The sequence below is a fragment of the Columba livia genome, chromosome Z, assembly GCF_036013475.1.
Source record: "Columba livia isolate bColLiv1 breed racing homer chromosome Z, bColLiv1.pat.W.v2, whole genome shotgun sequence".
Taxonomy (NCBI): Eukaryota; Metazoa; Chordata; class Aves; order Columbiformes; family Columbidae; genus Columba; species Columba livia.
This window is the reverse complement of record NC_088642.1, coordinates 26,254,020-26,280,762: the sequence shown is the minus strand read 5'-3', so window position 1 is coordinate 26,280,762 and position 26,743 is coordinate 26,254,020. Positions and strand designations below refer to the sequence as shown.

The 26,743-nt window shown below is 39.1% G+C and overlaps 1 protein-coding gene and 1 long non-coding RNA gene across 3 annotated transcripts in view; one reads left to right on the top strand and one right to left on the bottom strand.

Moving 5' to 3' along the window:
* The window catches only part of NDUFS4 (NADH:ubiquinone oxidoreductase subunit S4), a 48,231-nt gene extending 44,424 nt beyond the window's left edge, over window positions 1–3,807 (bottom strand). The window contains exon 1 of one of the 2 annotated variants that reach the window (XM_065045193.1): window positions 3,345–3,807. In XM_065045193.1, the coding sequence (XP_064901265.1) occupies window positions 3,345–3,721 (377 nt within the window). In that variant the 5' untranslated portion in view covers window positions 3,722–3,807. The remainder of the gene's footprint in view (window positions 1–3,344) is intronic. The other variant, XM_065045192.1, reaches the window with a different exon arrangement.
* Window positions 3,795–25,048, top strand: LOC110357676 (uncharacterized). Its single transcript, XR_002411447.2, has 4 exons — window positions 3,795–8,486; window positions 9,596–9,663; window positions 20,490–20,623; window positions 22,250–25,048. It is a non-coding gene; the product is annotated as an uncharacterized LOC110357676 (long non-coding RNA).
* Window positions 25,049–26,743: the final 1,695 nt, after the last annotated feature.

Here is a 26,743-nt window from a genome sequence, read left to right as displayed (position 1 = left end):
CAGATGAACAACATACATCTTTCTTCCTGAAAAGGTCAAACTCAGAAGGGCATGTTCAACATAATTTCAAGCTCCTGAAACCCTGAGAGCAGCATGAAAGCTTCAAATCTGTGATCTCAGCAAAGGAGGCACTTTTACTTTCTGTATCAGCTCAAGCCATCTGCTGATGGTCTATCAGGCTCATCACCAGACAGAATAATGATGGTCTCAGTAACCACTGCTTCAGTGATTCAAACATTTAAACTAGGCACACAGAACTTCCTAAAGATATGAGGAATGTTGCTGCATGTTCTCTTAACTTCAGACCAAACACTTATTTCCTTGTTGTGTTACCAGTAAGCAGTTCAAAATCATCAAGCAGCTTGGGGCATGCATTCTTCGAAGTGTTTTAACATGTACTAAAAATTCAATCTTTGTTTTAGAAGATGTCATAATATTTATAAGAAGAAAAAATAACTCATGGAAATCTGAATACAATTTCACTTGTGACTACTGGAAAGGGATCTTGGGAATTGTTTTCAGAATCAGAGGTCGGCTATATAATCCTGCAATCGAAGTTCTGAAAACTGGAGAACTAGCAGAAGTTTCACATCCAAAAATCTGCAAAAAACACTGCAAATGAAACTGCTGCTTGAAGACTCAAACAATAAGCTATATATGATAGGGCTCAAACAATAAGCTATATAATTCTCATAACCTAGTTTAGGCAAATAACATGAAACTGTAATTTAATCAAGTTGTACCAGGCTCGATCAAACCTTATTCTGAATCTGCACAAACAAAAGCACAGTGCTGAAGTGACAGAAGAATCATTCAAACGCCCTCAGAGTTAACAATTTCAGTTTCTTCTTCAGTCATCTCCTAAGAACAATGTTAACATCTATTGTTAGCAATTCTAACACCTGTATTTACTTGAAGACACACATCCAGCATACTGGTATAGAACATTCTGTCTACAGATTGACAAATACACAGATTATTCAAATAATAAATTAGAGAGATAAATACTTTAAATATACTCAGAATTCTTCGTAACAAGCTACTTGCACCAAACTGTATCTGTCAAAATACTTTTCTCAAAGGAAAGCAGTATTGCAGGATTTGTATAGCCAATTGCAAGATATGCCGCAAATCATTGGCTTCTCAAAGAAGTAGGCTTTTGGATAGTTGCTGATCATTATAACTGGAAGATAAGCTTAAGTGGTTTGTATTATAAGACCATTCATAATTCTGTGAGGCAGGGAAGTTCCTTCATCCCTTTTTTACAAAATAAGATGTGAGATACTAAAGCTAGAAAAAGGACTTCTATCCTGCCAAGCTTTCAGGTAAAATACAAAGGATTACATGGTATATAAGAAAGGTATCTCCACAGGAAAACAAAACAAACAGCTGCTTTCAAGAAGCAACAGAAAGTACAGAAGCAAAAGATACACTTTCTCCCATGCAACTCTATCTAATCTTATTACCTCCCTATGAGCTGCAGGAAGACATCTTAAAATTTAGGGCCCTGAACCCTATTCTGTAATTATGTTCTTTCTCCCTTCAAAGCAAGGAGACTGTAGAAGTTGCTTAACAATATTTTTTGTATAAAACAGTAACTGAGAAGAGGAAAGATGTTTCAGTACTTACTTCATCAAGGAAATAAATTACTTTACAGAAACTATGCAATGAATGTCAGCCTTAACTGTTCCTTCATACTACCCAAATTATCCTATTCTGAAATATCTTTTCCTTGTTCCAAAGCAAATTTTATTCTTACTTTTCCAACATGGAATGATTGCAAAGATGTGTAAAACTTTAAATAGAGAGATCCACAGGGCTTCTCCCTGCTTCTTCAAGAAACCTGTAGACTTATAATCAGGCCACTGTCCCACAGAACATGAAACGTAAGTTCCAGTCCCTCTCAGGTAAATATCCCCAAACTCCTTCTCACTGAAAATATTAAGGGACACTAATTCTCCAGTCTTCCTCTGTGGCAGGGAAGGAACCCAAGGCACTGTTTCAAAGAAGAAACTTCCTGGACGAAATGCCAACTTAAGAGTTCCCACCTCACACTTCCATGTTGTTCATTCCAATGCCTGCTATATCTTGCTATTTGTTCTGGCATAACTACTTAAAAGGTAGAGTGGTAAAACTTTAAAACAAACAAATAAAATTATTTTAAACCTGAATCAGTTGACTGATCCGATTTACCACATAGCACAGGCAACAGTTGTGTCAATATCATAGATGACTAAAAGAAGAGCAGAAACAAGCAAACATGAGAAATAAATTTCTGCATAAGCATAGAGGAATTCCTAAATTCATTTTGACAAATCCAAACTATTTTTATGAGACTAAGGATTAATCTTCACAGGTGCCACTTTAAGAGGGAGGAAGCAGCAGTAGCCAATGACATAGTCAAACCATAGAAAATGGGAAAAAATAGTATGGCCACAGTTCTTCTTCCTCTGTAGATGTGTGTATATATAGCTTTCTGTCTGTTTATATACACACATATGCATAAAAACCCCACAGATTTCTTAAAATTACCAAGTCTATCTTGTATGTGTGTTAATACGTCAAGATTTAAGTAGAATGGGAAAACAAATTCTCCAAATCCTGGTAAATGGCACTGAACTATATTTTATTTCTCCTGATGACAAGGGAGTCTTACAAAAACACAGGTCCTGTGACATGCACAGAAGTAGACACACACACACGTTTTCAACTAGAGTTTTGGTCATGTACCTGACTTTCAGTACAGGTCTCTGCACTAAAACAACAAACAGCAAAGTATGACCAAAAAATTTAAAGCGATTTCCACCAACATTTCGAGGAATCAGTGTAAGAGTAGCTACATAGCCGCAGAAAAAAATTAACAGATCTTGGGGAGGGGACAGAGAGAAAACCTGCAGAGTACAGAACAAGGCACAGGAGTGCAAATCTCTGGGAACACCGTGCTGGTGATGGATGAAGCCACCACCCTCTCCCTGGCAGCGGGGCAAGCGCTGCCCACCACACCGGGTTCCTCTGCCGTTCCAACCAGCTCCCGACCTCCGGGCGCCACAAGGACACCGGCCGGGCGGTCCCTGCGAAGAAGACAGCAAGGACGGACACGGACAAACACGCACAGCCCCGCACGAAGGCCTCGGCCAGGCGCCCGCTGGCAGCCCAGCCGCCCCCGCTCGCGGCGGGGCCCTGCGCGGTGCCTCCGGCCTAGTGCCCAAATCGGCCGCGGCGAAGCCCTAGGCCCGGGTCAGCCTCCTCGGGAGAGCGGCCGCCCCTGCAGGCCGCCGCCGGCGAGCCCCTGACTGCGGCGGTGCCGCCCGGCCGGCCGGCGGAGCGCCCGCGGTGCCCGTTACCTGGCCGGCGACAGGCGGGCCGCGGCGGCCCCACTCCTCGCCACAAGGTGCCTCAGAGCCGCTGACATTGAGAGAGCCGCCGCCATGACGCTCGCTACAGCCGCTGGGAGACGGCGGCGTCGCAGGGCCAAACCTCCTCCGCCCAGACAGGAAACGCGAAGGCGAGGGCGGAAAGAGGGATCGCGAGGGGCGGGCAGGGCGGCGGAGAGGGTGTCGTGGAGCCATGGAGAGCGGGCCGGGGCTGCTGGCACCGCATGGCCGGCGCTGGGGACGGTCAGGCCTGACGGACGGAGCCCCGTGGAGGAGCCGTGCGGACGTTTGGGGCACAGCCGCCCCAGCTGCACGTTTTCTGGCAGCTTCGTGCGTGACGCCACCATCTCGATGGCAGAGGACGAGCTCCCGGGAGGGACGGCGCGGGCCCCAGCGGCCTCACCGTGTCCCTGGCGGCGGCTCGGCCGGCCGGTGTGTGCCGGAGGGCGGGCCCGGGCAGGGGGGCACGGCGGCCTCCGGGCGCCTGGAGCCGCTGCTGCTCGGGGACAAAAGCGGTGGGACGGGTGTTTTGGGCTCCTTTATTCCCATTGCGTTTCTCAGACAAAATGTCACACTCGGTACAAAGACATCAAAGCTTTGCTATGTCTTCTTGCATCTGTTTTTAAACATTAAGTTGCAGTATCTAAAACGTATCCACATTCTTGGTTTGCTAAGATAAGTTTCAAGCATACTGTGGTACTTCTAGGAGTTACGTTTTGGTTTTAAATCAATTCCAGCCTTATTTCCCTTATTTGCACGAGAAAACCTGGCAAGACCCCGTTCTCTTAAAAAGGGAGTCAGATACTTAATACATTAACTGTAAAAGGGAAGTAAATAAAACTACTTATGCCCTGGAAGCATTAGGGTGGTGTGTTCATGGTTAAAGAAGACAGATTGCTAAATGAAGAGTCAAATATGATTGTGTTCAGTGCCAAAACCTCAAAATGCATGGTGCGAAAGCACAGCGTTACACTAGGATCTGTAATATTGTGAAGGACTGAAAAGTTTTTAGTTCTGGGGCAGGGGAAAGGTGATATTCTTAAAATTGTTCCAATTATTTCTATAATAAAAATCTGATGACATTTTGCAAAAGGGCTTAGTTAAAGTTCAGCTTCAATTTTACTGAAAAAAATATTTAAAAGTTTGTTAAGCAAGAAAATGATGAAATTCCTACAGGAGGAGATGTTGGTTTTGACTAACTGTTTTTGCATTGCTTCAGGAGAAGCCAGCGTTGTTCTCAGTTTTGACAGCACAGTTTGACAGGGTCAGATACAAAAGTTCTGCACAAGCAAGTAAATTCAGCATTTTCCTGCCCCAAATAAAGGGAGACAGAAGAATAATAGTTCTGATGAAAAGTTAAACTTCCAACGAATGTCTTCTGCAGTTATCAAATCAACAGAGCATTAATTTCCGATGAGAACAAACAAGCAACACCCTTGTATTATATAACCCTAATTAAATGTCAGACCTAGAGCCATCTTTTATTAGGCAAAGGTTGCAAAATACTTTCTATTGTAAATCATCCTGTTAGAACTTTCCACACTTAAATATGTAATTTTGTATGCTTCCTACTCGTCAAATATTTCTGAGTTGTGAGGAAATGAAAGTGTGTACTTTTTTCCCTTTCAAAATAGCAACAACGCTGTGGAAAAAGAAGAAAAGTAAAAAATCCTCCTGGGCAGCATAAGATAGAGACACAGTAAGGACAGTGGTTTAGAAATTGGTGGTTTTACAGGTAGGAACATTTAAATTTAATTTTTTAGTCATTAGTGAATATCTTCAAAGTAAGATTTAGAAAGACAGACAGCAGGAGTGATTTTGTAGCAATGATGAATTGAAGTGAATATGGGGAAATAATAGCCTTTTTTGAATGCAGGTGGGAAAATACCCCTAACATTTGAGCTTGCAAGTTTTTCTTCAGGGGTTTTGAGAGAAAGACTTGAAAAACTGTTCCCCAAAGTGTTTTTGTTATTTTTTTTTCAATCATATCAGTTTTAAACCTAATAATGCATGCTGCCTCTTGCACCAAACCTTCAGTCACATGCAGATAGACAAGAGTATCTGCATCTTGGGAAATTCATGAATTTTTCCTTTTCTCTTCCAAAATCTTTTTCCAGTGGATGAGTGATGGTAGGCCAGAGGAGGCATTTGTACCAACTTCTGTTATATTTACTTGGACTAATCTGGACTTGTCCCTTTCATGGTGCTTCAGTTAGGAGAGATGTCTGTCTATTCTGGAAGCAGAGGAAGATTTTACAGTTGTTCAGAGGCACCAGTGGTTTGGTGAGACCAATTGGCCTTGAGGGCAACTGAGGCAAATTATTTCAGTCTGTCTACTTTGCATCAGCTGGCAGATCACCATAGCTCAGCCGAGGGGTAGATCCAGCTTTCAGGATCTTTGTTGTTTTCTTCCACTGTCAGAGATGGAGCTGGTGGTTTGGGGAGCACATGAAGGCTCCTGTGCTTTGTGTGGCTCAGTTCTTTGAGCTCCTGCTTGCCTTGCTACCTCTTTGCGTGGGGGAAGAACCGAAGTAGCAGACGGCAGCTGGAATTTGGAGCTGCTACCTTATTAACTGAATCTGTCAAAGGAGGGTGCCAAATTCAGGAGCTGCCTTTGGCAGCTGCAGAGACAAGACTGTCTTGTGGTAGATCACAGCGACTGATGGGCTTGAGCATGTGCGCAAGTGAACGTGCTGCTAATTGCTACCACAGTCCCTGGAACCGTTTTGGCCCTGGCCAATTAGCACCATCCCAAACAATGTCTGAGCACAGTCTGGGAACTAGCATGGGCCTGGGACTGTTCCTAATAAGCTGTGTGGATGAGGCCATTCTGGGTTTTGGATTGTTTTTTTGGAGCAGGGGAGAAGGGGGGAAAGAGTTTAGCTCCATGTATGTGAGCTGTGCCACGTATGCTGAGCTGCATCAGGGGTGCAAAAGGGTACTTGAACTGTTTATTTACTCATATAAATGTAACCATAGCATTTGTTGCTGAAGTATTACGGTATTATATAGTAGTCACAAAAATATGAGAGACTATTTCAAGACAAATAACCATAGCTCTCCAGAGACAGCATGTGTGGCAATTCCAAGTACACAATTTACCGTGAAATTAATATGCACCAACAGTCCCTTGCAGTCTGGTGCCTGAGAAAGGGAGAGAATGAATTTTTCTGTCTCCCATTATTGCCCCAAGTTTAGAAGTAGACCTATAATATACTCCTACATAGGTTTAAGTGCAATCTATACTGTTATATCCAATTGGGTTAAATTTTGTAAATATATTCACACATACAATGCAATGTCTTTATAAATCATCATGTCTTAGGTTACACCAATGAATTTGTATGCAATAACACTCTTAGAAAAGGAAATGTTAAATGCCAAGTTCCTCAAAATAATTAAATGCATCGATTTTTGAGGTGACTGCAGAAGAATCATGCAAAGTCCATATTTTCATGAAGGCTTAAACTTTTCATTCATAATTCTGGCTGCAAGCTGGTCTTCTGTCACTGATATACTGTGAAACACTGTCCCTCAAGACTGAAAGAGTTCATGTGCCAGCACTTGTTGTGCTGTACAGTATGCTCACAGTTCCTATTGTCTCACTCTATGAGAAAGCTTATTAGCTTAACTGTGCATAGAGTCATATTTTCTCTTCACATATGTGAGTTGCACACATTGTGAGAACTGGAGAGGAAAATTTAACCTTTTACTTTTTCCCTGCAAGACTGAGGTTGCACAACTTTACTCCATGCCCAAGCGAACCAATTCTGGTACAAATAGTTCCACAGTCTTGAATAAACCACAGTTAGCAGTAACAAGAAGAATTCTAGCACTATTCTTTAATGTATTGTTGCTTTGAATTGGTTTGTTTTCTTCTGGGTGGCATAGAGGAACTATGTAGGAAACAATAGCATCAGTCTCAAAGATCTCGACAGCCTAACACAGCAAAGAACTGGTAGAAAAGGGGTACAACATACAAGCAAACTGATTATACTGGCTATAGCTACTTGTATTTCCAGTTCCATTTTGTTTGTTGGTTGTATTGCTTTTACTTATAGAAGCTATGATTTCAGTGTTGGGTAACTCCCAGATTCTGACCCTTCAGACATCTAAGCATGGCAGCTTAACATACACTGAGTAATTCACATCAGTTAACTTTCATAGGACTGGAACTTGGCTTTTAAAAGACTAATATTAGTTTGAAAATTTTATCTTCGTAAGAGCTTACTCTGTAAGTAGTGACTCTTTTGTCTACATTCTCTCCAAAATAATTTCTTTTGCTGATGAAATATCAGCTGCAGTTATGCTTTCAGGTTTTTTGAGTGTTTGCAGAGCGACAAAGACTATTCCTCCTATATAGTCCTTTGCAAACCTTACCATGCTTCAGGTGTCAGGATAAATTTAATACGAGAATTCATCCCAAATGTCCATTTCTGTGTTAAAAGATGATTTAGCATAAGAATATGATGTTTTGGGATTTTAGTATTTATTTGCATTCCGTATATGGCAGCCAGGTTGGTAAGGAAGCAGACATTATTCTCAAAGTCTGTTTGATTGCATATGAAATTTAAAGTGCGGTTGGAGCTGTCTGGATTTCATTTCCCCGCCTCCTCCTCCCCCCCCCCTCCACCCTGCCTTTGGTAGGGGGGAATAAAACATCTCAGCTTATATGGGAGAAAAAAATTAAAACCAGGCAGAACCAGCCCCATTGTAAGCTTCACATGCAATCAAACGGCCTCGCAGGGAAACTCCCCTTCCTGGCTTCACTGCTGCCACTGGTGAACCACAATTAAAAAAAAAAAAAAAAAAGAAAAAAAAAAAGAAAATCACTTTTTATACTCACTGCTTTCAAGCTAGACATTGACATGTGAACCAAAATCTTCTTTTTAGCTATTGCCCGGGAGGCCACCAAAGAATCCCAGCTGACCCCCTGCCATCAGAGTGAGTGATGGTCGGCTGCTGGTGTTGCAGCTCACTTCCCCCAAGCTGCCACCCTGAGAGATCCCACCATCCACCGTCGGTGTGAGTGACATTAGCCCACTGGGCTTTGAAAGCACTTTTCAGGTCGGTCATCACGGAGAGATAGCTTCCTTCACACACACCATCAGGGTGAGTGACGTCAGGCCACTGGGGTTTAAAATACAGACCCTCAGGCTTGCTAAGCTGACACTGCTGAGAAAACTGCTTTTATTGTTTTACATCAGCAGGGACCTCTTTGTCTTTTTTTGCATTGTTTACTTAGAAGCCAGCCTCCCCTTCCCTGACTCCCACCCCAGGCAATTATTAACATCTGTAGAGTAATTTCTACTTTTTTCTTTCTTTCTTTCTTTCTTTTTTTTCTTTCTTTCTTTCTTTCTTTTTTTTTTTTTTTTTTTTTTTTACTGGAGGTAAAGCAGATTTTAGTCTTTGAATTTTTATAGCCATCTGTCTTTCTCATATGATTTTTGAAAGATCCTGGGTGTGCCTGAGTATTTGTTAGTGGGAGAGCCTTAGAATAATAAAAGGAAAGCAATTCTCAGAGATTCTTGTCTTTTTAGCTGTCCAGGTCAGACACTCCTTGATCGATAATACTAATGATAGTCATTCTTACTTCTTAGCTTTTCCTGAGGTTCCTGGAAAATTAAGACTTCAGCAAATGTTTCTCTCCACTATAGACAAGAGTATGACTCTGGATGGTGCTTGGTCTTGCAATTCATGCTGCAAAAATTAAAGGCTTCTCTCTGGTCAGCCATTGTAGAGATCTATACCTGAAATTTTGGATAGTTTTTGAACTCTAAATTCAGATATTGAGATTGTAGAAGCTTTATAAAATAATAAATGGGATTCAGGATAAAAAACCCTAAATCGGTTATTACGAGATAAAAATATTTGAAATTGACATTCTGTAATATTTCTGAAAACACTATGTCATAGAATAATATGCAGTGCAGTAGAAGTACCGTTTTTCTGAACTCTGTTTCCCTTCCATTCAAATTTAGAGAATGTTTCTTGATATATTACTGAAAGGAAGTTACTTTTTTTTTCAAATATTTATATATAAAGGACTCTAATTCTTTATGAAAACAGCAAACAGGTAAGCTAAAATAAATGTGTATGTAAGAAAATAAATTCTGAAAAAGATTACTTTGTTAACATTTTATTTAAAGATATAAAACATTATTGAAACTAACATCTGTTTGATTTGTGACTTTATTTTCTTTGTTCTGTGCAATTTGAAGCTCTTCTCTCACTGATCTGATCTTCATTTGGACACATAAACTCATTTTGGAGTCAGACTTCACAGGAGGTACTGTGCAGAGTACTGTTGCTCTTTAAGATACATTTGACTGTTTAAAGAGTCTTTCACTTCTTCAGCTTGCCTATTTTTGAATCGCGTTGACTACAAATAGATACTGAATGGCACGAGTGTCATTGAAGGAAGACGCTTTTAATGCTTTTGAAAATATGTAACAAAAATGTATTTTGATGAAGCAACTGGGCTGTCCAGTAAAATATATTGGAAATTAATTTTATTTAGCCTTATGAGAACTGAAATATATTAACAGTGCAATGCTAAATCAAACTGAGGTCCTTTCGTGTTAGCATGAAAGTAGCCTCTAGCAGTTACCACTATGAGATACTTCTGAGTACACTGCAGGCAAAGATGACAATTTGTCTTCCCTACTGAAGTTCTCAGCCTAAGTAATATTCTTAAAAATTAAGGTTATTCCTACTCATAAAAGTTATTTTAAAGATGCAGTTTTAATGGGCTTGATAACATTCTGTGGTAGTAAATACCACAAACCAGTTATGTATTTGGGGGAGGGAGGGGGCAGAGGGTTAATTATTGTCCTGTTTGGAATAAGTCCCACCCCATTTTCATAGAAATGAGACTTTCAAGGCCAGCTGCTTGTTTCTGCCCCATATAAACTGAAGCAAGAACTACACCCTGGACTTCTGCAGTTCAGAACCACAGACAAGACTGGGAATCTATTAATAACTGCTGTGCTATAAAATTTGCAAGAGGTTTTAAGAAGTGCTTTTGCTTTTTCTCCTAGCTGTAGCAATCTGTATGTGATTTGCCATTATGCTGTTGTTTTCTTGACCAGACTGAAGAAAGCACAATCCAGCTCTTTTAGTGCTGTTCACAGGAGTTTGTGTCTTGCCCTGAGGTTGCTAGTGTGCCGGCTGTCATACTAGCAGTGCACTCCAACTAGATCCCCTGTCTAGCATGATCTGGAAGCGGACAGTGTATATGCAGCACTGCGCAGTTTTGGGATTCCCCTGCCATGGAAATCCCCAGGCTTCCAGCTGCTCAGAAGGCTGACCATAGTATGCCTAGTGGGAGGGCTGATTCATTTGCCACAGACCTAGCACGGCAAAACCTGTCTGTTCAGAAATGAAAAGTTATCCCCAAATGTCATGGGTTTGTTTAAAAAAAAAAAAAAATAGGAAAAAAGAAACCAAACTGCTTGGCTCCAGACATTTGGACCCTCTTGGCTTACTCAGTCTGCATATGCAAATTATCCTACAGAACCATGAACGTTATTTTGGATCTTTGTTGTAAAATGAAAATTAAGTTTTCTTTTAAGCGCACAGCTTGAAAGTCTAAGATTCATGAGAGCTGCCAAAAAGTCTGTAGTATCTGCGACTGTCCATGTAAGATGGATGTCCCTATAGCAACTGGAATCTGAAATTAAGAGATTACAAAAAGGAAGGCAGCAACCCAGTTGCATTATGCTTGCTTTGGCTCTGAGTACTTTGGATAAGAAATTGCAAGTTCTGTATCTGTCTGCCTTATGCACTGGCATGCTGGATCTGGAAGAGACCACACGTGTTATATTTCTGCATCTTCGGTATTTGGATGAAAGACATCAAAATCTTCTACCAAAATGCAGCATACTATACTTTAAATTTTGTTTGTGACCATCACTGTATTAGCTGCATCAGGAATCTTAGTTTTGGTGACATAATTAGTTTCTGCAAAAAGGACTGTGGTGCCAGGAAAATAATACGATTTCTGTAAAGCAGCTGTTGGAATTCTTAAGGATTAATGATTCTGTTTCCATGGAGTAAATTACTGAAATATATATTGGCAGAATATTTTCCAAATAGAATATTTAGAAAATGTCCAGAAAAAAAAAAAAAAAATCAGAGTAATTTATAAGAGATGTTGAAGAATGTGCTGGTTTTACTCAATACACTCACTGGTCAAGGAACACTATGCTTTCCTCGAAGTAACACCCAGTCAGGTTGTGTGCTTTTGGAATACAGTTTTTTAATACAGATGCTTGGCAATGGCAGCCTTAGCTTGCCCACCACACATTTCCAAAAATGTGCTATTACTTTTATGAATTAAGGCACATGACTGCATATTCACAATAATTATCTCTGTCTTCTCTAAATTGCTTTCTATGAACTCTTTTTTTTTACTGCTTAAATCACAGTGACACTGGTAATACACATTATTTTTATACCTGCTAAAATACTGTAGCCTATATAAAACGAATCACAAAAACGAAGTTCTGAAAAAGGTTGTTTACTTACGTATGTTTCTCAGTATAGTTTTTTTTCTAAAGGCCTGAGCTCTGCTTTGTCATTAGTATACATGGTTGATTGTCATTCTGGTAGTCATGCAATTTCTGTTGCATACCATAGTTTGTCTGAATGATTTTAAAAAGTGCTATACATTAGTAATTTCACTCTATTTGCATCATCTAATTAAATAAGGTTAGGACTACAAATACCATGAGATTTCTACTTACAAAAAAGAGCTATGTTCCTTATTTTGGAGAGAATAACTTGATGTGCTACCAAGTAGAACATCAGAGGTCTTAAAATGAAATTATAAATTGTAGGCTTGTTTGAAAATCTGGAGAGAATGGAATGGTTCTGCTCTATGCCACTAAAAGATGACTTATATCCAACAGGAAAGTGGCAAAGCAAAAGTGACACGAATTCCCTGTCAAATGAAAATGAACTATGATTTTGCAACAAATCATTTAAATTAAAACAATTCCCTAAACATATAAATAAAATATAATGATAATAAAAATAGCTCATGCAGTCCTTTTCTAATTTGGGGTCACTTTTTATTCCATTTTCTGTGACATTTTCTTGAGTAAATTGTTGTTGTTTTGGTTTTGTATCAGATTTAGTTTTCACCAGAGGCAGTTGTATTGCAACACAACAAAAAAACACAGAAATAATTTTATGTTTCATCTGAAGTAGAAACTGTTAGAAACAAATAGGTCTTTTCCATCCAGTTCAGTATTCCTGGTGAGTTTAATTTTAGTTAATACAAATAGTAAGGTTATTCATACTTGTGCCTTTCCACTTGGATGTTAACATGTAAATCAGAGAGAATCTAACTCATCTCTGTGTTTTATAAGCAAGGCTCTTTCATAGAAAAGGCTGTATAATCATTACTTTTTTCTTCTTGCTCATCAGTGAAAGAGCTAAGCATTTGCTAGATGAATCGTCTTGTGAAATTACCTCATCTTGGCCCTTTTCTAATTTTATCTATATATTTATTATTATTCTCCTTACCTCTCTTCCCACAGTTATTCAGACCTTTAAGCTTTACATTAGCAATTACCTCTTTCTTTGAGTAATTTTTTTTCAAAATAATCATTTTGGAGAGATTATGTCATTCCGTTAACAAAGCAGAAACAATTTTAAATGAGAGAGACTTTGTCAAAGAGACTTGTAATCCCTGCTTTGTGTATTCTTCCTGTCATTTTGGAAAGTATCATAAAAAGCCCTTCTTTGAGATTATTTTTTTCATATATTTTCCATTCTATACTCTTGAAATGCAGTGTAAAAATGCAGACAGAAAATGGAATACTGTAATTTATGTTTTTTCCCCGTTTCATAAACAGCAGGCTAAATACTACTATAGGTATCATATTTCTTTCTTTCTACTTTGTTTGCCATGTGAGACTTTGGAGACCCTTCCTTTTTCTCACTTTCTATATTTCTTATAAGAGGGTGAAGGGTAGTAATATTACAAGAGGGTAACAAATTTCCTGTACACATGTACATGTCAGTGGTCATAGAAATTGTGACTAAAATGACAGATACAGTAAGTGTTCTTCAGGGTCTTTTGTTAGTTTAGATTTAGGTCACAAACTGTATTTCCCAGGCTATCATTCTAGGATGAGCCTGTCTTACAATGTAAATGTTGGTTTAGCTTTTTCAGAGCACTGGCTTCGTAGCAGCATTGAATTAAGAGTTTGGTTTGACTGTTGTCTCACCAGGTTGAAAGTTTTCCATCACAACTCGGGATTCTGTATTCAGATTCTTTTGTTGAACAATTAAAGGGTTTTGCAGTGATAGCTTCTCAACACTAAGAATGGAAACAAGAAAATAAATTTTAGTAGAAATTGTTGAATGAAAGTTACTGTGCTTCTAAATCATGTTTCTAGAAACAGTGCACGGTTTAATAGTCTTGTTAGCCAAGAATATACAGGGACTGAAGGATCTTCTGGCGCATCCAGTCTCATCGTAGTTCAAGCAACCAAATCATATGACCATTCTAATAAATTCGTAAAGTTCCATCTTAAGTGGTTCTAGGATAATTTTGCCCCATTGCTCCTTCTGGAAGGCTACTCAAGAACTTAATTGCTTTTCTATCCTGTCTTGGGATTGTGTTTAACTTGTAGTATGTCTACATCACACAGTTGTCTTGTATCATTTTCAGTCCCTCAGTCTGGAGTCTCCTTTTTTCTGCTGTAACTCACTTATGATCAATGTCATTAGTTCTTTGTGGGTAGTACCTGTGTCTTCATCTGTATTGACCATATACCTGACATCTGTTATCAACATGTCTATGCTTGGATTTTGTGTCAAGATTAACAAATATATTAAACTAGATGTTTAAGGAGCACTCTGGTCTGATGCTTCATTTCTCAGGACTACTTGTGATCATCTCTTTCTGGGTATATTTTTACCTGCCTTACCATTCTTCCACTAATCCCCAGCTTCTTCTAGGATAACTAAGAGTTTCCATTATGGTGCTATAACACAATTTTGCTGATGCCCAAGTGGATTATCTCTATTGCATCATTTCCTTTGTCTGAAAATACGTTATCTGACCAGAGAATGTCAGGATCTGACCACACAGTGACAGTGTGTCAGTATGACAAAATTTACATCTACCATTTTACTCATCTCTTTTTGGCCTTTCTTTTTTTTTTTTTTTAATTTATTATTGCCTTCTGCTATGAAGTTTTGCACATTCTGAGGGTCACTCTAGAAAACCTGTAGCTGCTTGTATCTCTTTCCTGGCCTTTCTCAAAAATAGATGCAATGCTATGTATTCTTCGATGAGAGAGTGTCATTATAGATAATAATCTTATCTATAGGGCAACCTGAAGCTTTTTCTGCCAGATCTTGAAGAACCAAGAATTATGAGTTAGAGATTTCCCAAAATGTCATTCAGTTCTGCCATTTGCTTTGTCAACCAGCTGAAATATGTGAGACAGAAACTAAACATTGCTTACTAATGGAAAAAGACAGCTTTGGGATGTCTGCAACTGCAAATATCAGTGAAAGTTTAAATACCTTCATGCAAAAATAAGCTCCAAACTCAGGCTTCCTAGGGAATGTTTTTATTGGAAGTTGATTCTAGCCTAGTACAATTTTATTCTTGTTTTTGTATTATTCATTCCCTTTTTGACAACTCGCCAAGTCATGCTTTTTCCTGGCATAGGTCATCCTCCTTTTTATAGCAAAAGTAGGTGGATAGGAGTCAGCAGAAAGAAATCACAAAAGGTCCTTTATATTTCCCTATAATTCTACTTAAATATTTGGAGGAATGTTGTATTTCTTTGTAGTATCCTAGGCACCTGTTGTCCCTGTCACCAGTTCCTGACAATAGGTTTCCATAATTAGAATACAATTACCATGTAGCCTGTCCAAAGATTACTTGAAGACCTCTTGCAAACCTAATGGCTTATGTTTTCCAGCAGATAAATCCCACATCTTTATGGATTTTGATTGCAAACCAAAAAAAGATCCCTGTTAATATGCAGGATGCAGTAGTACTCTTTCAGAACTTCCACCTTTTTAATCTTATTTTTTTATAATCAGAAAAAATATAATTTAAAAAAAATTATGTGTGTCATATTATTTTATTTAAAAAGCATAATTTCTAGGGATGGATGTGACTTCCCTGGTAAAAGACTTCTTGACTCTGTTTTTTAAGCATGTACATGCAGTCTAGGTACCTTGATGGAAGTAGAGATGAGGTCAGAAAAGGCAACTGGCCACAAATCCTCATGTCAATAGAAACAGTCTTTTCTTCCTCCATGCATGGGCCAAGTAAGGTAGATCAAGGCTTTATTTTCAGATCATAAAATAATTTTATAACAGATGTCTTTAGTTGCAGTTAGGTCTGCTGGATTAATTAATGAATCTTTGCAAATCACACCACTAAAATTAGCCTCAGAAATGCAACAGTCACTATTTTCTAGTTTCCTTGTGCCTTTCTCACTGCTTACGTTTATGTTGCCAGAGCTTGGATTTCTCTTTTACCAAGGCTGGTTGCCCATTTCCTCTGCAGTGAAAATCTAAGCTGAAATCGTCAAAGTGCTGGTGGCTATCTATCTCTGTCAAACAGTTCCACCAAAGATGGAAACTTCTTCCAATGGAAAATGTAGAAAACAGCTCATCTTATTGCAAGGGGGAAAAAAAAAAAAAAAAAGAGTGAATCTTCTGAAGAACGCCAAACTTTGCACAAAGAAAGAAGCACAGCTCTCACATGTGGAGGAGTAATACTGCAGTGGGCTCCTGGGCTAACGTGTATGCTCAGGTGCAAATTTCTCCAGCTGACACCACAGTGAAGGCTCAGAAGATGTGGTTTCGTTGCTTGCTGCTTTCCTCACCCCTTCGACCCCCCTGGCTAGTGGATCAACCTAGTACCTGCTAACTAAGTCTGTAAAATCCTAATGGTGACAAGACAATTATCTTCCTGCTCTGAAGTATGAAGGTAAGAGCATTGACTCTGCTTAGTCACTTTTGGAAAACTAGAGTGCTTTCTCTCCTTGAGGATGCTACAATCAGGTAGCTTTTAATTACCTGCTGCAAAATCAACTTTCTGGAATAAAAACAAAGGCACACAAGCATCTGTGATGTAACTCCGCTTGCTTGCTAAGACTAGTAGTCCAGCTGGCTATTTAAATATGATTTATTGTTGTGCATTCTTCCTTTTTTTCTGACTTTTACTGATGTATTTTGGTATTTACTTTAACCTTGTAAAAATTCTGCAATCCTTTCTAAAACAGAGCTTCATGATTTATCTGTATTTAGTAGGTCAGATAACTTGTTCTCATGCAAACAGATCAGTGACATACAAGAAAGGAAATGTGAGTTATCTGCCCACATCCCATGGTTTAGATAGCATCTCAGACTGTGCTATGCACCTCGGATATTCCTAGTGATATCAAGAACCCACAAGGTGTGTCCAACAGTGCTTCATTCCTTCTCATTCCTTGCTTTGGTCTGCCTAGCTATGTTTGTGCAGACAGCAGTGTTTTAATTTAAGCATGAAAGAAATTATTCTAAGCAATTATTTACTGAGACTGTCTCTGCTCTTGAAGTAACATGTTGATTCCATGTACCATTGAGACTGTATTATGTAGTTCATTACTCAGAATATCAAGACAGAATTGCCTAATAAGAGAAACATAAGACAAGATGATTTGCATAGCTCAGTTGAACTTCGCAGTTTGCATTTCTGAGCAGGAGAAAATGCCAAGATTCCATACGGCAACTACTTATTCCAAATCTGGCATTTCTCCTATTCAGAAACACAGATTGTGAAGTTCACTCAAGTTACTCAAATCAATCAATTTTTTTTCCCCGGGTATTTTAATAAGAAGCACATTTTCTGTTATTAGTGTTTTACTTGTATACTATTTGTGTATTAAGATATTAATTGAGTGTATTCACTTACCTGCTGTGTCTCTTTCCTGATTCTCCATGAAAAATCTCTGTAGAACATTTAAAGGAGTAAGGAACATAGACAGGTTGATACACGTGTGCCTTTGCTAGACAATTAAGATGAGTATCATGCATGGCTCATTTGTGGCTTTGTCTTATGTCATTCCCTCACTTGCAAGTTATACAAGCAATTCCTAGACCATATAAACAAGGGGTTTCACATATACAGCACATAAATCTGACTTGAAGGCTGTGTCTATACTGGTGAATAAAATGGACTAGTGACTCTAGGTCCTGGTACTAACTGGGATAGCAAGCTCTGTGTCTGTATTACTAGCTCTTTTGATCTTCTGACTATTTTAACTGTGTTCTTCTTGGGGACGACCCTTGGCCTGTGTGAATCCCTGAAATATAACTTTGAATTGTGGGAAACAGGTAGTTGGCCTGAGACAAAACTATACCAGGAACCTTGATACCAATTTTGTGCTGCACTTGCACACCTGTGCTGTGGATGGGCTGAGCTTATCAGTGCAGTGTTATCAGAAGATTTTGTTGTATCCCTCCCTGCCTGAGGATAACAATCAGGGTCCCTTTCTGTCTCAGTAATCTAAGCCCCAACCCGTCTCTCTGTACTGAGGGCTGGGTTGTACTCTGGTGTACAGTACCAGTGTACTCTGGCTGAGGGCTACTTGCCTTCATGTAAGTGGTGGAAGGGCAAAAAACTTCAAAACTTCACCTCTTTCCTCAGCCTAGGTGTATTTATTGGCAGCAGAGAGGAGAGGGGAGAAAGAATGTATGTAAAGGTGGGTCTGTCTAACGTCCCTCATGAAAATAAGCAATAGTTGTTACACATCCCATCTTGAGCCACCATCCCCCCATGAAGGCTTTAAATTAAGTTATCTATGTTTTGCAGTTTCTGCAAAACCCAAGAAATCTTTGAGGATTCTGTGCATGTGACAGTGCAGCCAATCTGCCACAGACAGCACGTTAAGTGATTGTGTGTGCAAGCGTTTTACCATGAGTTGTTGAAAAATTGACCTTAAATGTTTTGCCCTCTTTTTAGAAAAGGTGAGGATTTCACAATGACAGACATATTCAACTCTTCCTCTTCTCTGGATCAGATGTATCAAAATGTGGGATTTTTTTCCTTTATTTGCGTCATCAGAACAAAGAGTGAGAACATAGGTTCTGGTCTCAATACATATTGTTTAATATTTTACAAGACTACAATAAAAGCTTATTTGATATGTTCTTAAATGATTTGCTACTGTAGTGAAAAACATAACTATTAACACTTTATAAGCAGCTGTGGCTACTCGCTCCTGTGAAAAAGCAAATCCCAAATGTCAGCTTGGTTTCTGTGGTTAGTTTTACTAACATGATTATGTTTGCTAGCAGTGCAATATTTTTCATCATCATAACTGTGCTTCACACTGCCCTACCACAGATGTAGGCATGCTGGCACTTTTGCTGAAGATATGACTCTTGCTTCACTGGCCAGAAGGAGGATATACCTTTAAAATATGTTTAAACTAGAAATACCGTTTCTAGATGAGGGGGCTGATTGCCCTGTGTGGGACTAATAAAAAGAGATGTTTTTAAGTGCAGAGAAGGCTTCATTTTGATAAACACAAAACAGGTCTGAATAAATGAAGTCCTCTCTGCTTGGCAGTCAGCCCTGCTGACTCTTAGGACTTCATCATGTTTTTCAGTATTTGATTTTGTTTTATTTCTTAAAATCCTCAAGTTCTTGCTTAATGTGAGTGCATAGAAGTCTGTGGTTCATATTAGACCGTATTTCTGCTATACCATTTGTAATTGTGGAGAAAAAGCTTGAAAATGCTCTTACAATCCCTGCTTTTAACACAGCAAATAGAAGAGTCTGAAATATGCGGTATTTTAAAATATTGTTAAATTTCAAGTTCCTTCTTTCTGAGACCTCTCCTTTTTATAGTTTGATAATAATGGCGTCTATAAATTATATTTGCCTGCATCGATTTGAGATGTGTTTGATTTCATTTACTGAAATGTTTAGGCAAAAATGCGTAAGATGTACTTTTTAATAGGACTGCATACATTAGAAAAGTATTTTCTGTTCAAAATCATGCCCATTTCCTTTTTGGAAACATATTACAATAGGTACACTTATTGTTTTAGATGTGCTTTATGAACTAAAGCTGAGAAGTTGAGCTCTGTGCAGAGTATTGGTTATTAACATTCTGAAATTAGTACAAGCACAAGATATCCCACACTATTGTTAAAATAAACAGTGCCCATGAGCCTCCTCAGATGTGGTATCAAGAAGGAGCTTTCTGCCTGTATGTGACTGTACACATCTGTTAATTCAGAGATCTAAATGTGAAATCCAGCACTCAGGGACACCAGGTGGATATCTAATACTCTCTGAGGAATCTGGGCTTCATAAACCATCGTATGGATTATTCACAGCCATGCATTTTTTCCCTGCTTATGACAGAAAAAATATGGGTGAAATATTTCCATCAATAATTAATTCTGGTATAAATCAATACAAGTTACTAATAAATGAGAAACAGAGACATGTCACTGCCAAAAATCAGCTGTTAATGCGTCTTCACTTACTGAAATGGCATACTGCATATCACAAATGTTCTGTTACTAACTACAAAATATTCCTCTAGCTGAAAGTCAGGAATATTGTCTACCTCTACTGTGAAAGCTGTAGTCATAGCACAGTATAATGTGAGACTGGAATAAATGCACATAGGGCATGAGAAATAAGGAGACAGAACTCTTTATGTCTACTTTTAATCACTGTTAGAAGTATTTACATGATTTAGGAGCCTAAGACCTCAATTCACTTGTCCACACATAGGGATCTTGTTCCATTTAAAACTCATTAGGTTATCACATGCTTCCTTGTGGGGCTGTCAGACCAACAGAGATATGTTAGGATGCCTGAAGTGGGACTGGATGAGTGTGTACTGGCAACTGTGTTTACTGGAACCAGTGTGTACTGGAACCTTAAACCTTTGAAGCCCAGGCTAAATTCAAATTTAGGATCTCTTATTGAAGAATCTCTGTGCCACTTCTTCTAAAGGATGGAGTTAAACTTCGTATTTTCTTCAGAGTGGCTAGTGCTTTCTATTCAGTATGCTTGCTCAACATACTGAGCCTTGCCTTAACCAGACATTCTTGTTCCTTGCCCAGAGTTCATGCAGGTGGTGAGGAACCCCGTCTCCCATGGTAACACTGCAGAGTTGAGTTGGGCGAAACCGGTGAAGTTGACTCCATCCCACAATGATGCCCTGGTGGCATGATCATTCTCCTGAAAAATGGCAAAGGTGAGTTTGATTTCTTCAGGCCAAGGATTGTCAGGGAAGTGCTGTAATCACTACACAGCAGCTACCAATGGATATTTTAGAAAAAATGATGGATATGTCTTCACTATGTAATGGGCCTGATCTTTTCAAGATGTAGTACTCACAATTCTTAATTTAATTCTCAGATCTCTGTGTGCCTGAGACCTTTACTTGAATCTGTCAGTAAATCACTCAGAAATGAGACTGAAGACTCTGAGAAATATATGCACTGTTAAAAACTTTATCCCTCAGCAGTGATAAAACTCACCATCCACATAGGGGTCTCACCTAGTAGCACAACATCAGTGCTTCCCAAAGTTTTCCCTTAACAACCCTACATCCAGGGTCACAACCCCACTTTCATTTTCACTTCCAGGCTTGCGGGCCCAAAGTGGGGTCATGATCCTAACTTGGCAACTGCTCTATAACACATTGAAAAAATTAACATACCAGACGGTAAATACATCAGCAAAACAAACCCATCCAGTCTACCCAAGACCCTCTGCAGTCTGCCATCCCTAGAGGCCTTACCTATTAAACATAGAGTTTTCAAAACTCTGTATCTACTTGCAAGCTCACATACTGCTTTGGGTATACCATTGTCTGTAATCATCCTTTGTGCTATTTAGCTAAGTTGGGTGTTGACAAATATGTGCTAACACTTCTGAAAATATGACTGTCTTTTTCTTGCTCATTCATACATTGGAGGTGCTGCTTGGATTTATTATTTACACATAATAGAGTTCACAGCAATTGTGTGTCAGAAACAAGATCTGGAGAGTCTGCTGTTCCCACAGCTGGAGCAACACATACACATCTGCTAAAACAGCAGTGTAAATTGTATTGCCCTTAGCAATTAATCACTTACACTCTATTCTATCAACTTTCCTCCTCCTTAACTCCTACTGGTCTTTACCCTCTTCTCCCATGTTCTTCCTCCATTGTCTTTGGTTCTCCTTTACTTCTGTCTCTCTGTCTTTTGGTTCTCCTTTACTTCTGTCTCTCTGTCATTTGGTTCTCTTTTATTTCTGTCTCTCTGTCATTTTTTAACATCTTCTCCAGAAGTGCCAAATTTGGTTGTGGAGATGCTGCTGCAAAAGTTCCTACTTATCTTGCAGAATGTTCTACCACTAGAACTCAAAGAGCTTTGCACAGGTTGCAAAAGCACACAAATTACGAAATCTTACTATCTTCATTTTATGATGGGGAGATTATAACACTGTTCTAGCAAGGTCTGTTACTCACAATCACCAAAAAGTCAGCGGCAGAGAAAAGATTAATCTCCCATTTCATGCGTCCCATGGTGGACTCCAAGCAACATGGTTAGTTACCACGAAATTTACCAGTAGATGGCACTTCAACATTCATGGCTTTGCTTATATATCTGACAGGCTGATAGAAATGGGATTCTTGTCTGCAGTTCTTCACATATGAGTTTTAGCATAATTTTATTTCTCTTTGGTCTTGGGCCCTTTTCCTGGGATCTTTACTCTGCCCTTCTCTTTTTTTATTTTTCGTGCTGTGACATGTTTCTGTTGCTTTTCCAATTCTCCCAGTTTTCTATATACTATGTCTCATTTTCTTTTTTCTTTTTTCCTTTCTTTCCAGAAAAGAGTTATCTAGATCCTAACTGTTTCATTACTGAGGAGAACTCGGGGGATCATGAGTGGAAGCATATTTACTTCTAAATATTCTGGAGGTCCTAAGTACATATCTGAATGTGTGTCTCCAAAAGTGCACTGCAATGATCCACCAGCATGTTCAGATGGAATGGTATTCATACTGGAAACAGACCATACTAAGCCTTACCATGTATTTTTTGCAGTGTAAAGTAAACAGCTATTTACTAACTTGAAGTATATCTGCAAAACACATCCAAACAAAGAAACAATATGCCCTCAAGTCTATATGTTACACTACCTTTTCTGTACACATGCTGCAGGTAAACACTTCAGGTTCTGGCCTTTCTTCCAGATAGGAAATGAGAATTTTGATTATGCTTCTGCTGTGGGGCCTGGTTGGATTTTACCCTGTCAGTGCCTGTGGTGCTGCTTGCTAGGTTGCTGACAGTGGCAAGTGCCTTTCAATTAAGACTGAAGTTCCATCAGAGCCCATAAGTGGAGAATGCCAGAGAGATTAATAAACGAATTGTCACAGCTTCCAGACATGCTGGGTTGGGGAGTACAACTCTTTGAGTTTGTGGGCTGTGTAAATTTGGAGCTCTGGGTCTGCATCTTTACAGAGATAGACTTGGTCCCTTTTTTCTTTCTCATAAAATGAATGAAAATTAATTTCTCTAAAGTTGAAGTCTGAATGTGGAAATACTCAATATTTTTATATCTTTCATGCCAAACATTTTAGCCTTTTTGCTGTTTTGGTGGAGTCACTATTTGAAACAACGGCTTGAATTGCTCTGACTAAACCATCTGTATGTGGGAAAAGATTATGGGAAACATCCCTGCAGGGCTCTTTTTAGTTGCTCCAGTGGGCATTATCCATTATTTTTCCATGTGTCTTGCCTTGGGGTTTTTTTGCTTTCCTTGCTGTCTTGACCAATCTAGCTGGTACTAGTTATTGTGTCTTTGAGAACTGTCAGTCCTAAAAAAAATTTGCAAATCTGAACAATACAATAGTTTTAAACTGTATTTTAACTGCTTAACTCTTTCATCTTATTTTCTTGTTTTCACTTAAAAATACAGACAGAAACTTTGTGCATTTGCTAGCATTTTCTCCACTAAACATTCTACTTGGCACAGAATGAATATTCTAGTAATACTGCATTCCTTGTACAGCAAAGAGTTCCACTAAAATCAATGGAAAAATAGCACTTGTGGGAAATTTTAGGGTCACTTAAGGATCATGTCAGGGAAAGACATATTAAAGAAGGAATATTCTGTATTCCTGCTGACAATTGCATCCAACAGCTGTAGTGATATTGTTGTTCCTTGAATTCTTGAGGGAATTGTTTCTTTTTAACTGGACATTCCTTTCTGATTCTGGAGTCTGTAAGACTTAAAAGTAGGTGAACCTACCACTTCATGGGATCAGAGGGTAATTCAACTTGGAAGGGCTGTCAGGAGATCATCTGCTGGATTGTCGTCATCCAGAAAACGTCTTCCTTTATACCCAGTGTGAACATATCTTGTTTCAGCTCACATGTGTTGTCTGTTGTCCTGCTGCCATGGACTGCTACAAAAAGCCCGGCTCTATTTACACAATGACCTGCTTGTAGGTGGGAAGGGCTGCTTTGTGGTGCCCCTATGTCTTCCTTTCTCCAGGCAGAAGCAGGTCTGTCCCTCAAGATCACTTTGCAGGGCAGGTGCTCCAGCCTCTGAACCTCTGCTGAGCTCACTTGTCATCAGTGCTGCCTTTGTCTACGTTGTCCAAAGACTTGCATGACTACCTATGTATCTGGCTTATCTATGTGTCTTGCCATGTCACCTCTTTTAGCAATGCTTCAAATGCAGAACTCAAATGGTAGCATGTTTTAGTATCTTTTAAGTGTTTCTAGCAATGGCCACACACCAACATCATCCTTGCAGTTCTAGGTGCCTCTTAAAACATGAAGTGATTGAAACTTAAAATGAAGAGTACACAACATGAAGCTCAGCAGGAGATTAATAGGAACACTAATGTCTGAATAAGAGCATTGCAAATTGCTAAGGGATCTTGAGAAATACGTTAAAACAGTTTTTCTTATGTAAAACTGCATTTTTGCATGCAACCATGCTACACAGGTTAAGAATGATTTTCTTTTTTTAAATGCTGTTTTTGCTGTGAACCTCTAACATGCTATGAAAAATAGTTCCAACATTCATTTTTAAATATTTCAAAAGTCTTTAAAACCAGGTGACTAAAATTTAGTTCTTGAATGTGAGTTCTGTGGTTTCATTTTGAGAAGCTCTGAGTATCTGCAGACCTCACTGAAGTACTGGGAGGTTCAAATGCTATTACTGAGTGGTATTGGTGGAAATTCAGGGGCCTTTACACATTCAAGTCTACACTGGACCACATTGGTAAACTCATTATCCTGTAGCATCTGGTAGGTCTGATTAGCTGTTATCAAAGTCCAGAGTTCCTTCTCAGTTTTCTGACACATTAGTGCTCTCCAATCCCATGGTGAAGTTGAACAAATCCATTTAAAGATTAAGGGACCAAAAGAATGTACCTATAAATTGCAGGAAAATGAGCCATACATGTGTTTTTAACTCCAAATCAGTCACTGAGCTTGCACCTTGTTTTCATGTCATGTTTCTCCTCAGTGTGATAATTTCATTTGCCACATTGTTTAGAAGTGATGAATAAATGTGTATTACACAGATGATCCCAAATGAGTATTACCAAAATCCAGCCACTAAGGTCCATAATGAATTTATGTCACAGAAAAAAATAAATGTATTAAAGAGTTAACTTGTGTGTACTATTTTTCATGTACTACCCGCGAAAGTCATGCTGCCATAATGGGTCAGGCAGGCCTTGGAATTACAGAAATATCAAACAAAAATGTAATTGCCTTAACTTCAGGGAGTTATGAATTTAAAATCTGATACCTTGTGAACCCCTTGGTCTATGTGCAAGTGTTATGCTTCACCAGAAAGCAAGGAATCCTAGTTCTTCAAAGGGATAAGATACAGATGTTTCTGTGCTGGTGATTCATTTTATAGCAAAATGTCACTGCCTAGAGAACAGCACTGCATACTGAAATTTAATTTCACCTGATTCCCATTTGGAGGGAAAGAAGGAAATATTTTTATGTCATAAAAAAAAAAGAAATGGCAGCTGTTTGAAATTTGCTGAGAGGCTTGGAATGTAGTTATAGTTGAGGTGTATTAGCAAGCAGAAAGCAAGCGAAGAGGCAAAAGGTGCAAAAGAGGTCCATGATACTGTTTTTACATCTGAGATATGAACACAGCTATCAGGAATGCATTTGAGTGCAATCAAAATTGTGTATGCTTGCTTGCATGTATTGCGCAGACAAATACATTTGGGAACAAGGGCTTTAGAGGCAATATTCTTATCGTTCAAATGCTTCAAGCTGGGTCTCTTGGAATTAAGCTGATTTTACTTAAGTGCCAGAATATGGGTTTCTGTTTTCAGACATACATTCTCCACTCTGTGTTACAGTGCCTGCATTTGGGAATGGAGTTCACAGGCCTGGGATTCAGTACCAAACTATACTCCATAGTGAACTAAGAGTTTCAGAAATGTGATTTACAGCAAGGTCAATATGTATGCCAGACAACAGAAATCACTGAATATAAAGGTGTTCCTGAAAACATATTTATCTTCTGGTTTTAGGAGCTTGTGCAAGATGGTTTCAGAGCTGGGAACCACCTTTTTGTACTTAGACACCCAGACATTTCTGTTTCTTCACTTAAACAACATCCAGCATAGCCTCTATACTGAGAGAGAAAGCAAAACCAAACCAAACCAAACCAAAAACACCAAAAAAAGACAAGAAGTAGAAAAAACGGCACTTATCTACTGGAGGAAAGAGGAGGGGAGGCAACCTGTATTCTGGCCCCTGATTCAAGCACTCTTTATGTGTGTTACTCAATTACAAATTACAAAGGCAGCCCCTGGAGCAAGAACCCAGGACTTCCTCTTCAAAAGGACTGCCTATTAGGGTTGCAAATTATCCTCTCTCAATTAATCTTGCTTTCTTTCCAATACAGAAGTATATCTTCAGCAGGCATGACAGACAGTTTCCAGCCTGAGCTTCACCTTGAGTTGATGGTGAATGCATTCTTGGGAAATGTGGGAAGGATCTCCTCAGGAAGAGACTGGCAGTGGACCCGCATCTCCCACTTCATGAACAAGTGCCTTATCTACAAGTATGATATTATGTAAAATGTTGGCAGCCAAGCTGCCACAACTTCTGGACATATTCTGACATCCCTGTGAGGAAGAAACCAAGTAAAGGGAGTAAGAGACCAGCATGGATGAGTAAGGAACTTGAGTCAAAACTCAGGTGGAAGAAGGATGTTTATGTAATATGGAAAAAGGGACAGACCACCTGGGAGGAATACAAGGGGCTGTTAGAGTATTTAGGGATGCTGTGAGGAAGGCTGAACTCCACTTGGAAGCAAATCTGTCCAGGGA